Source organism: Bos grunniens, chromosome 29 (assembly GCF_055505025.1).
Source record: "Bos grunniens cultivar Pamir isolate PY7600 chromosome 29, Bosgru_T2T1.0, whole genome shotgun sequence".
NCBI lineage: Eukaryota > Metazoa > Chordata > Mammalia > Artiodactyla > Bovidae > Bos > Bos grunniens.
In genome coordinates, this window is record NC_141193.1 from 12857363 (window position 1) to 12870207 (window position 12845).

At 44.1% G+C, this 12845-nt stretch overlaps 1 protein-coding gene across 1 annotated transcript; it reads left to right on the forward strand.

Annotated features, from left to right (window-relative positions):
* The first annotated feature begins 1587 nt into the window (after window positions 1–1587).
* LOC147342126 (pregnancy-associated glycoprotein 1-like) lies at window positions 1588–12027 on the forward strand. The gene is made up of 9 exons (XM_086384335.1): window positions 1588–1688; window positions 2762–2912; window positions 5449–5566; window positions 5666–5784; window positions 6966–7159; window positions 8086–8202; window positions 9870–10011; window positions 10099–10197; window positions 11878–12027. Exons 1-9 carry the CDS (start codon window positions 1588–1590, stop codon window positions 12025–12027), a joined length of 1191 nt encoding a protein of 396 aa, XP_086240461.1.
* The last annotated feature ends 818 nt before the right edge of the window (window positions 12028–12845 follow it).

The window sequence follows — 12845 nt, forward strand, 5'->3', positions numbered from 1 at the left end:
CAGACTTCTCTTGCCATGGGGATTCTCCAGACAAGAATACTGGAGTGGGTTGTCATGCCCTTTCCAGGTACTGCAAGATTAAAAATGTTTCTTTTATTGTGTTTGTTTTTTTATGTATTATTTATGTGAAAAGCATCATAAAGCTATTAAACTATAGTAATATATAGCCAATTGTCTTAATTGGCTACCTAAGTACCTTTGCTGGATTTATGAAGAAATTGGGATTTTTGAACACCCTTTTCAAATGCAACTTGTTAGTATACAGGGGACTTACTGTTCTGCTAACATCTGTAGATCCAAAAGTGAACGCATCCCCTCCAGGTCCAAGGAAGTCACATTGTTGTTTGGGAATTCAGAGGAAACGTGAGATCTCCATAATTCTAGCCATTTCAGTCTTTTCAAAAGAACTTGATCAGGACAAACAAATACTAAAGTAGAAATAGTCATTGTGTTTCTACCCACTTCTAGAAAATGTTGCTAAGTTCTCAATACTGGATCTTGTAATGCTGGTGGACTAGATGGATAAGTGATGTGAACAGAAATAAAGAAGGTGAGACAGGTAGGTCAGAATATAAGGTAACAAAGACAAGGTATTCAGAAGCTGAAGAATTGAGAGAGATTTGGACCTGTGTTGGAAAAGTAAGTTTCAAACCAAATTGGGTCATGTGGTATGTGTAATCCTCACTTCAGTCCTTAGAAGATCTGTACTGACCAGTCTGCCTCTATTTTCTGGAGCACAGTTCATATCCATCTAGCTGTTTCTCATTGCTGCTCCTTCCCCCTGGCTCCGACACTTTGCCCAGCTGTTCAGGCTATTCCATCCTTTTTTGTTTGTTTGTTTTTGTTCTTTAAGGCAAGCGCTGCAGGCTACCTACACAATGATGTATTCTCTAGTTCTCTTTCAAAACTGAAAATAGTTTGTTATATAAATATAAGCCCAGTAGCCACAGGACTGCACTGCCTACCCACCCATGCTCTTAGTCATGACTGGTGACTTAGAGATGCAAGCAGATCTGTAAGAGGGATTTCTTGGAAGACTGCTTTCAAGGAGCTGATTCAGCTGAGAGATGAGACTCTTCCCTTCCCCACCTACTTCCTAAATGTTGTCTGGATTTTTGTTGTGATGGCTGGAACTCCTGCAGTTGTACTGGACAATCATGTAACCTTGGAGATGGATAGCACCCAAGCTCTGGCTGGTCCACCTCCAGCTTTTCTCCTCTCCAATGAAAACAGCAATGCATATCTCATGAAGTGGCTAGAAGGTGACATGAAACCACAAGTGTCTAGCATGGCCCCTAGTATCCATTTTCATGATGTTCTTAGCAGTTTTTCTCCAAGTAGGCAAGGTTCTCTGTCTTCTTAGATGTACATGCAGATCAGTTTGATTTTCCAGCAAAGCTTCAAAGAAGAGATTACACTTCAATTCTCTGTATTCTGAAAAGCTTCAAAGGTCACTCGCCAAGGACACTGATGAAGGTAAAGATTTTATCGAGACCTTTGTGTTTTTCTCAGATCTTTTAGTGGCCTAAAGGGGAAAACTAGGGTAAGTCAGAGCACATATAACTAGGGGCTCCTGGTCACCACTACATGCTAAAAACCCAAACTTCCCTGAGTACTTGGAGCCAGGAAAGAAACATGAATTGGCTTGTGCTCCTCGGGCTGGTGGCCTTCTCAGAGTGCATAGTCAAGTATGTATGGGGACTGTAAGTCACATCATATTCCTTTCTCAGATTTTTGTTTTCATCTGATTATTCTTCCAGCCATCAGGTTTAGAAAGGAATGGAATATTTCCCTAAGAGTCTTAAAGTTCAACTCTTTCTTATTGATAAGTAACTTGCTAGAGGAACTGTGGATCCCAAGGTCTTGGTGTAGATTTGGGTTGCACAGCTCTTGGGGTCCAGTCATGTCGTGACCTATTGAAAATGCAACTCCTTGCAACTGTTCAGTGCATAATCTATGCAGATGTCAATGTGGTCCTGTGGAATAGCACTTTTCTACATTTTATTCAATATGTCCTCTTTTTTCCCTGTCTATTTCAGTGTGTATATGCCCATGTCTGCATCTCGGTATAACTATCATTTATCTCTCCATCTCTTTGGAAGTCACTGGGAGTGTATTTCTCTTTGTGTGGTTTTCTTTTAATTTTTCATTTGACTCTTACTTCCTTTTCAAGCCTCAGAATTTCCCTTACTTATTCCCTATATCTTGGATTTATCTTTCAACTCTCTCTTCTCTTTCAACTTGGAGAAAAACACTCTTTTACACTTTATATTGGACAAGCAGTGTGAACACAGTCAACTCAGAAAACTCTTGCATTTCAAATTGCTCCCTTGTAAAAGAGGATAAAAGTCCCCCTTCTACCTCTTTCCTTGAGGTTCTATGAGAAGGAATGAGTGAGATGGCAACAGCAATGTTAATGGCTGTCATTGTTGAGACTTCATATTTATCAGATACCTTATATCCATCACTTCACTTATCCCCTAGATATTTTATTTGGAGGGTTTGTATCATTACATTCCACCATTTTACTGAAGGGGTGACTGAGACACCACATGGTCATATGGCTTACCCAAGACTACAGAACAGAACCTGTATTCAAATATATGTCTTTGCCATGGTATATGCATAAAATTCCGATAATAATGCACCTCATAAAAATGATTAGAAAATACACAGGGAAATTACAATAACAGTTATACCTTAACACTGACAGCTAATTGTAGCATCTTCTTTGTTTTCTTTGTCAAATGCTCTGTGAAAGAATACCTCTAAGGAGAGTGAAGACCATGAGAAATACCGTCAGTGGAAAAAACATGCTGGACAATTTCCTGAAGGAGCATGCTTACAGACTGTCCCATATTTCTTTTCGTGGCTCAAATCTAACTAGTCACTCGCTGAGAAACATCAGGGATGTGAGTATTTTGGGAGGATGGTGCCCCACAGCGCCCCCTGGTGTTCTAGCTTAGCACTGGGGCTCATCTGGAGGTGTCAGGTGGGATGTTGGGGTTGGGGTACCTGCAGGAGGCAAAGACACTGGAAAACAGAGACCCCACCCAGAGGAGAAGGCACTCTCATCCTCAACTGTTGGTCTTTGTGACTGGGCCTGGCAATTACCAGGTGGCAGGTAAACATCCATTTCTGTGTCAAAGATGTGTCATTAGTTTGCGGGTGATTGTTCCTTCTGAACTAAGTGAGCCACTCAGTTATAGATAAAGAGTGAACCATCACTTATCAAAAGGCAGAACCAACTGCAAAGCAATTGTGAATCTCCAGGTAGAGTAATTCAGTTTCCACAGATGCAAGAACCACAGCAGTAAAAAGTTACTGAACCTGTATTCTGAGTATGGCCATAAGAATCCCTGTGGTTTCTGTTTTTAGATTAGAAAAAGGGCTTACTTTTTCTTCAGGATGTCTTAAAAAATGCCCAGGCTAGCCTGAGACATAAGGAAAGAGTAAACACATGTCAAATTAGAGGGTCAACTGTGTGCTGTTGATTGGATGTGGTCTGAGTTTAGAGGGAGTGGCTGGCATTGGTCAAGGACCTCCTAAAGAAGCGAGTGCTAAGGCTGAATTTGAAGAGACTACAGAGCTTCTCAAATGAAGGCACCAGGACTTCCCTGGGTGTCCAGCGGTCCTGGATGCCCCGTGGTTATGTCTCTGGGCTTTCCATGCAGGAGGTACCACTTCAAAGCCTGTTCATAGAGTCAATATCCTGCATACAGTGTAGCACAGGAAAAATATATCAAATGCAGATACCTCTGTGACCAAAGTCTGTGAGCTGCACGGTGGTTAGAAAGTCATCTCAAGAGATATGTGCTTGTGATGGGTCTGCCAAGATTTTCTATTTCTTCCTTGTTCAGTTTTGGAAAGTTGTACTTTTCTAAGAATTTGTCCATTTCTTCTACACTGTCCATTTTATTAGCATATAATTGCTGATAGTAGTCTCTTATGATCCTTTGTATTTCTGTGTTGTCTGTTGTGATCTCTCCATTTTCATTTCTAATTTTATTGATTTGATTTTTCTCCCTTTGTTTCTTGATGAGTCTGTCTAATGGTTTGTCAATTTTATTTATCCTTTCAAAGAACCAGCTTTTGGCTTTGTTGATTTTTGCTATGATCTCTTTTGTTTCTTTGCATTTATTTCTGCCCTAATTTTTAAGATTTCTTTCCTTCTACTAACCCTGGTGTTCATTTCTTCCTTTTCTAGTTGCTTTAGATGTAGAGTTAGGTTATTTATGTGACTTTTTTCTTGTTTCTTGAGGTATGCCTGTATTGCTATGAACTTTCCCCTTAGGACTGCTTTTACAGTGTCCCACAGGTTTTGGGTTGTTGTGTTTTCATTATCATTCGTTTCTACGCAGATTTTGATTTCTTTTTTGATTTCTTCTGTGATTTGTTGGTTATTCAGCAGCGTGTTGTTCAGCCTCCATATGTTGGAATTTTTAATAGTTTTTCTCCTGTAATTGAGATCTAATCTTACTACATTGTGGTCAGAAAAGAGAGAAATGCAAATTAAAACCACTATGAGGTACCATTTCATGCCAGTCAGAATGGCTGTGATCCAAAAGTCTACAAATAATAAATGCTGGAGAGGATGTGGAGAAAAGGGAACCCTCTTACACTGTTGGTGGGAATGCAAACTAGTACAGCCACTGTGGAGAATAGTGCGGAGATTCCTTAAAAAACTGGAAATAGAACTGCCTTATGATCCAGCAATCCCACTGCTGGGCATACACACTGAGGAAACCAGAATTGAAAGAGACACGTGTACCCCAATGTTCATTGAAGCACTGTTTATAATAGCCAGAACATGGAAGCAACCTAGATGTCCATCAGCAGATGAATGGCTAAGAAAGCTGTGGTACATATACACAATGGAGTATTACTCAGCCATTAAAAAGAACATTTGAATCAGTTCTAATGAGGTGGATGAAACTGGAGCCTATTATACAGACTGAAGTAAGCCAGAAAGAAAAACACCAATACAGTATACTAACGCATATATATGGAATTTAGAAAGATGGTAATGATAACCCTGTATATGAGACATCAAAAGAGACACTGATGTATAGAACAGTCTTTTGGACTCTTTGGGAGAGGGAGAGAGTGGGATGATTTGGGAGAATGGCATTTAAATATGTATAATATCATATATGAAATGAGTTGCCAGTCCAGATTCAATGCACGATACTGGATGCTTGGGGCTGGTGCACTGGGACAACCCAGAGGGATGGTATGTGAAGGGAGGAGAGGAGGGTTCAGGATGGGGAACACATGTATGTGGCAGATTCATTTCAATATAAGGCAGAACCAATACAATATTGTAAAGTTTAAAAATAAAATTAAATTAAAAAAAGAGAGAGAGATTTGACACCCAGAGGGAGGCATCAGTTTGGGAATAAAAGGTAGCCAGTTCTGCACTATCCCACTCCTTCCTTCTCCCTGTAGTTGTTCTACGTGGGTAACATCACCATTGGAACACCCCCTCAGAAATTCCAGGTTATTTTAGTTACAGGCTCATTTTTCTTGTGGGTGCCCTCCATCTTTTGCAACAGTTCAACCTGTTGTGAGTACAGACACCCCCATACCCGGACCATCTTTCACTTGCCATGCCACCCTGTTTCCACCCTTGGCACCTGATGACACTCATCTCTTGTGTCTGCAGCTACACACATTAGGTTCAGACATCTTCAGTCTTCCACCTTCCAGCTTATCAATAAGACCTTCAGCATCACCTATGGATCTGGGAGAATTAAAGGAGTTGTTGTTCATGACACAGTTCAGGTAAGAATGTAACAAATGCTGAGTCAGGACTGGCTATGGAGTGGTCACTGCTTGAAAAACAGATGCAGGACCATCTGGCAGGACTCTTCCTAGCCTAACTCCCATAGATATTGTCCATCTTATCCACAGGATCATGTCTCTGGGGAGGTAGTGCCCCTGGTGACACAGGAGCAAACAAATTAGCTAACCCAGAGAGTGGCTTGAGGTGTGGACTTGCAGCTCCTCTGCCCATGAGCAGTTCAAGGTTCATTTTGCGAGGAGCGAGAACAAGGGATAAAAGCACCCACTTTTATATTCACTGAATATTACAGGCACTTTCAGGTGATAACTGGTTTAATCCTGCAATAACCCCACACAGCAGTTACTCTGATTAGCTCATGAGACATATGAGGAAACTGAGGTGCAGACAGCAAGGGCCTTGCTGAGGGCACACATGTGGTAAGTGGTGGAGTTAGGCTGCCATTTCAGGACTGAAGTTGCTGTTGGGTGTTTGGGGACAGGATAAAACTAATCTGGGGATCCTGGGGGCAGTCAAGGGCTTCATGTATCCAGAGTGGGAAATGAGGCTCTGAGAAGTCAAGGGGCCTGATAAATGAGTTCTCACTCTAGACGACCCTTGAGAGTCTAAGAAACCTATGGCTTGCCTCCCCCAAAATACTGAGTAGTTCCCCTCTTTCTCTTTCTTTGTCATACACACTCAAGAAATATACACATATCTCCAAAAGTGAATTCCCCAGGCAGTAATTTCACAGAACCGTGCAAGCAAGATTGTGTTTTTGGCTTCTGTCTTCCTCGACAGATGCAGAATCCACAGTACATTACAGAGAATGCAGTCCATTCCTGTCATTAGGTCACAGTGATGCCAAAGAGAAGGCTATCTTGCTCCTGATTGCTTTGTCTCTAAGGTGGTACCAATGAGACATGGCCTGACTCTTGGTTGCCTCACCTGGACGGACTTGACTCACCTAGGTGGTGTTTTTCAGAGGGGCAGATGTTTTAAAATTCACAACCTCTCTAAAATGGAACCCAAATTCCCCTCCCAACTTGATCTACCATCTCTGGGACACGGAAGACAGATGCCAGCCTCAGTTCTTCTCTGAGGATCTAATGACAATGCACCCCAGCCCAGTCTTAGCCCCACTTGATGTATCTGTAAGTGGGAACACTCTTCTCTCCCACAGATTGGGAACCTTGTAAGTACTGACCAGCCATTAGGTCTATGCATGGAAGAATCTGGTTTTGAGGGCGTAAGTTTTGATGGCATCTTGGGCTTGAGCTACTGCAACATATCCTTCTCTGGAGCCATCCCCATCTTTTACAAGCTGAAGAATGAAGGTGCCATTTCTGAGCCTGTTTTTGCCTTCTACTTGAGCAAGTAAGTCTGAGATGGGCAATCCCTTTCTCCAAATTAGCTGTAAATGCTTTCAGGTGCATGAAAATTATAGAACACTTGATAAAGAAATATCCTGAGAGATAATCTAACCCAGGATAACTATGGCCCCAGGCCCCAACTGGCTTCACCGTGGCTTTAATAAATAAAAATTTATTGGAACACAACCCTACTCCTGGGCTCAAGACCAGTAACATGGTCTAGGGGAGTGAGTGAGGAGGAAGGCTAATGGAAGGAAACAGGAAATAAGTTGAAGGAAAAGGTATTATTCGCCTATGAATTTGATAAGGAAGGAAGGAGAAGGATGGTGGATATCTTTATTTCTTCATTAGAATTACACTGGGAGCCCAGGACCAGCTACCCAATTTGTAGGAGCAAGTGAGAAGTGAAAGTGTGGGACACAAAAGTGTGGGACCCCTTGTTCAAGAAATATTAGGCATTTCAAGACAGGGAGAGCAGAGGTGGGGTCCCTTCTGAGTGTGGGGCCCTTTGGACAGTGTAGGTCACAGGCCAGTGGAGCCAACTCTGGGTGAACTGAACCCACACCCTTAGAAACCCCAGGCCTTGATTTTCCTGAAAAATGACAAGGTGGACAAGGGGAAACCAAAACACTTCAGCACCGTGTCCTCTGACGGTGTCTGAGCACTCATGTCACTGGAGGTCCAGGGAGTCTTCAGAAGACATAGTAGGTGGAGCCCAGCCAAGTGATTCAGCTTCTAACCTCCTCTGTGTCACTTACTAGCCAGTAACAGACCTCTGTCTGGATCTCACTCTCTCCTAGATGCTATTTCTGCATCTGTACATGGAGACCTTATTAGAGCCTTGATGGGTGGACAAGCACAGCTCTCAGACAGTGCTGCTGTTACTGTCCTCCAAGGATCGCCGCCCCCCCCCCTCACTTCTCTCTACAGAGACAAACAGGAGGGCAGTGTGGTGATGTTTGGTGGGGTGGACCACCGCTACTATGATGGAGAGCTCAACTGGGTACCATTGATCAAAGCAGGTGACTGGAGTGTACACATGGACCGGTAAGCCTCTCCATCTGAGGGTCAGCCCAAGTGATGCTCCCACTACTGTACATGGACACAGGCAGACACACAAATGCATTCTCAGACACACAGTCACACAGACATATACACCACCTTCAACAACACAGACACACAGACATATGGAAACACACAAGCAGACACATATAAACATACACAGAGACACATAAAAACATGCATAGCTAGTCAGAGACACACAAGCACACACAGAGACACATACAAACACACATACAAACAAACACACAAGCACATAGATACACAAACAACCCATGGGTTCATAATCCCCAGGCCTTCTGAGAAAGGTTCTGACCAGGGTCCTAAAAGGGTCCAGAGAGGTCTGTGCAGCTAGGAGAGGGCTGCACCCACTGCCCTTTGAGGTGGGGAGCATGGTTAGAGGACTCTACAGTGTGTTGAACAGAGAATCAGGGAGAATTTCACCAGCCTGAACAGAGTTATGATAAGATGACCGTCTGTCCAGGGCTACCTAGGACATAGGAAGTTCTCAGTACAGATAAATGTCAGTTTAAAAACAGGGACAGTGAGAAAATGGGGAAAACTGGTCTTCTTAGGGAGCAGCTACCCATCAGTGGAGAGAGGTGGGCTGCAGTCTTAAGATGTGAAAGCAACTAATAAAAAGGACACCCCACATTCTTGGGCACACAGTGGGACAGGGTCTATAACAGAGAATCAGGAAGGTGGGATCCAGGAGCGACCTGAGGACAAGAGGCATAATTGATAGGATTCTGTGTGATACCCTCAGACAAAAGCTGAACTATCCTTTGGAGTTTCTGTGGCCTAGTCATGTATTTCCTTGCCAGGGTCTCAGGGCGTGAGCTGGTTGTAGGAGCAGTGCTGGGAGACACCCTCTCCCAGAGGAGCCCCTCTCTCCCCCTACTATGAGAATCTCACGCCCCTATGAATTTCCATTTTCACTCTGTGTGCGACCTGTTATTTGTTCCCCATCAGATACAGCTCTCTGGATATTTCTTATTGTTTTCTCAGTCTTCATTAACTCAATGAACAGACAAGCACTGGGCATCCACTGTGTGTCAGGCACTTTAGGGAGCCAAGGAGAATAAAACTCACTGTCACATCTAAGAAGGCAGATGTACATGAAGTGACTCGCCCACATAGTGAATTGTGACTTTGGTACATGTTAGACACGAGGAGGAGAAGGCAATGGCAACCCACTCCAGTACTTTGCCTGGAAAATCCCAGGGACAGCTGAGCCTGGTGGGCTGCCCTCTATGAGGTCCCACAGAGTTGGACATGACTGAAGTCAGTTAGCAGCAGCAGTAGCACACATGAGGAGGGTTCTACAGAGAGCGACCAAGATACGAGACTAATAAACACCGAGGGAAAGACTTCACGAAAATAATACAATTAAAGCGTAATCTGGAAGAGGAGAAGAAATTTGCTAGTCAAAGGGGAGTGGAGTCTTCCAGGAAGGAAGATCAGCTTGTGTCAAGGTACAAAAGATCCTGGTGTGTTCAAGTACTGCATTCGAGGATGTCAAGAAAGGTGCTGTGTCAAGATTAAAGGAAAAGAGGGCAAGAGATGAAGGGCTATTTATGAGACAGTAGGGAAGGGGACAACTCTGGAGAGACTCACAGTGACCTTGATGCCCGCTTTCTTCCATTGTCTCTCAGCATCTCCATGAAAAGAAAGATTATTGCTTGCTCTGACGGCTACAAGGCCCTTGTGGACACTGGGACATCAGATATCGCAGGCCCAAGAAGACTGGTCAATAACATACAGAAGCTCATCGGTGCCACACCACGGGGTTCCGAGGTGAAGGGTCATGCCCCAGGGTCACTCCCAGTCTCCACACACAACAAGGATCTCCAGGGCCAACCTCTCACCCTCTCTCTCTAACAGTACTACATTTCATGTTCTGCTGTCAATACCCTGCCCTCTATTATCTTCACCATCAATGGCATCAACTACCCAGTGCCAGCTCGAGCCTACATCCTCAAGGTGAGGGGACAATACTGAGGGTTGGTTCTCAAACTGGAATTTGCAGGAACCCATGGGCCGCTGCTGGGAGGAGGGCGCCCTCTGGAGGCCATGTCACACCATTGCAGATGCTGCTGAGCCCTGTGCCTGGGCCAGTACCTCCCACAAAACCGGTAACTTGAGAAGTAAGGGCTGTGTGGGACACTGATCTTCCTGAAATAAATGTGGAGATGCCATACCATATGGCATGGTGGGAGTCACAAGGAGAGGGGAACACTAAGGTTGTCAGTCCTCAAAGAGCTTCAATTCAATCTGAACACAAAGGTGCATGAACATGAAAGTCAGCTCTAGCAGTCCCTGAAATAGGCCATGTTACAAGGAGAATGGCTGGGGACAGTACCAGTGTGATGTCCCAGCATAAGTTAACAGTGTCCCTTCCCTTCTCAAACTTCTCCTGGTTTGGATGATAAATTGCATGGTCAGCCTAGCTCTTGGCTGCATCTTCCCATTGCTCTGGCCAGGTGCCTCCTTTGTGAGTTGGGGTACCTGTCCCCTCTGTGGGGAGGTTGGGCCCTAAGTTGAATAAATGGTGCACAGTGACTGCTCAGCCCCGGCACAGGGTGGAGGCTTCATGTCAGCTCCCTACGACAGTTCAGAGCAGGCTGAAGGGCTCAAAGAAGGCTTTGAGGAAGAGGGAATTTCAGGAATTCTAAAACCACAAACTCATTAAGCCTAGGGAGTTTTGCTTGGTTCTAAGCAAAACTGCACTGGATTTCATGCAAATGGCATCTCAAGGTGGTCTGCACTGGGTCACTGGGGACTTACTCGGGGTAATGAGGGCTATAGACTGACCAGTGGGGATGGGGAACCAGAGTACATTACCCACCCAAGCCTGGAGTGGCCAAAGAGGATGAGTGCGGGCCGAAGGAGGCTTCTCAGAGTTCCTGAGTTAAGTCTTCAAGAATTGTTGTGGGCACTGCTCTATTTAACATGGATAACCAACAATGAGTTATTTTGTAGCACAGGGAACTCCCCTCAGTTATATGACAGCCTGGATAGGAGGGGTGTCCTTGGGACCAGGATACCTGGATACACATGGTTGAGTCCGTACTGTCCACCTGAAACTCAGAATATTGTTAATGAGTTATACTCCAATACAAAAAACTTTTTAAATAAAGTATGGATTGTGGGGATGCAGGAGGAGAACCAGCATTCTCTGCAGAGAAAACAAGGAGCAGGAGTCAAAAGAAAAGAAACAGGGAGTGAGGGGAACTATGGACACACTTGTTCTTTTCTAATTATATTGAAGTGTGGCTAATCTTCAGTGTTGCATTAAGTTCTGCTGCACAACAATGTGACTCAGTTATACACATAAAAAATATATTTTTCTTATTCTTTTTCATGTGGCTTATCACTGAATATTGAATATAGTTCCTTATGGTCTACAGTAGGACTTTGTTGTTTTTCTTCCTTTGTTTCCCCAACTCCCAGTCCTCCATTCACCACACCCTTCCTCATGACAACCTCATGTCTTGGCGCTCTTTGCTTTTGGATTAACTCTCACATCCCCTGCTGCTGAGAAAACCCCTTGATACTTACCAAAAGAGGGAAATAAAACAAAGAATTGTGCTGGGTCTGGATATTGGCGGAAGTCACTCCTAAGGGCTCATGCTGATTGGTGTGTGTCTCTGACTCCCCCAGGATTCTAGAGGCCGCTGCTATACCACCTTTAGAGAGCACCGATTCAGTTCATCTACAGAGACCTGGATCCTGGGTGCTGTCTTCCTGAGGCTGTATTTCTCAGTCTTTGATCAAGGAAATGACAGGATTGGCCTGGCACCAGCAGTGTAAATGCTTGGAGTGGTTCAGGAATCAGTAAAACACTCCTAACACACATTCACTCACACTTTAGGCACTCCTGCCCAGGATGCTGGTAAACTGTATTTGGTGGTCTGTACACCCTATTCTCAGTAAAGAATAAAGGGTTTCACTCTTAATGGTGCTGAAACAAATGGCTGCCTCTGTGTCTGGGAATGAAGGATCTAGAACCAAGTCTGAATCAAAATTGAGAGAAGCCTTACTCCAACTGGCTTCAAGAAAAACGGAGACTCACTGAAATTATTCTGGGAATATAAGATACAAGAATCAGAGCAAATACAAAGATCTCAGTGACTAGTCCCAAGAAAGCAGAAGTCATCAATTCTTTCACCTTCACTCTTTCCCTTCAGTTTACTTTGATGGTCTTAGCCTGGCAACTTTTTTCCTTAAGGCTTCTACACCTAGTGAGGGAATCCAAGCTACCTGCCCTAGGGTTTTAAATCCCAAAAGCGTCACCTAGTAAGGAAAGAAATTGCAGACATCAGAGTTCAAGGGTGTTCTCTGAATGACTCACCTCAGATCACATGTACACCCCTAGATCAGTCATCCTGGCAGAGACATGGGGTCTTATGTCTGGCTTTACACGGTCTTGGTCCTGACTTAGCAGCACACATGATTGTCAGTTTCCTCCAAAACTACACAACTGAAGCGGGGGAGAGGCAGCCCCAAGGATAGCGACTGGCAGATGGTCTAGGCCATGGAAGAGTTTGTGATGACCCACCAACTCCACCACCTCCTCATTCGGAGGAATTATAAGGGATAATGAAACAGACTCTCTTTATTCCATCTCA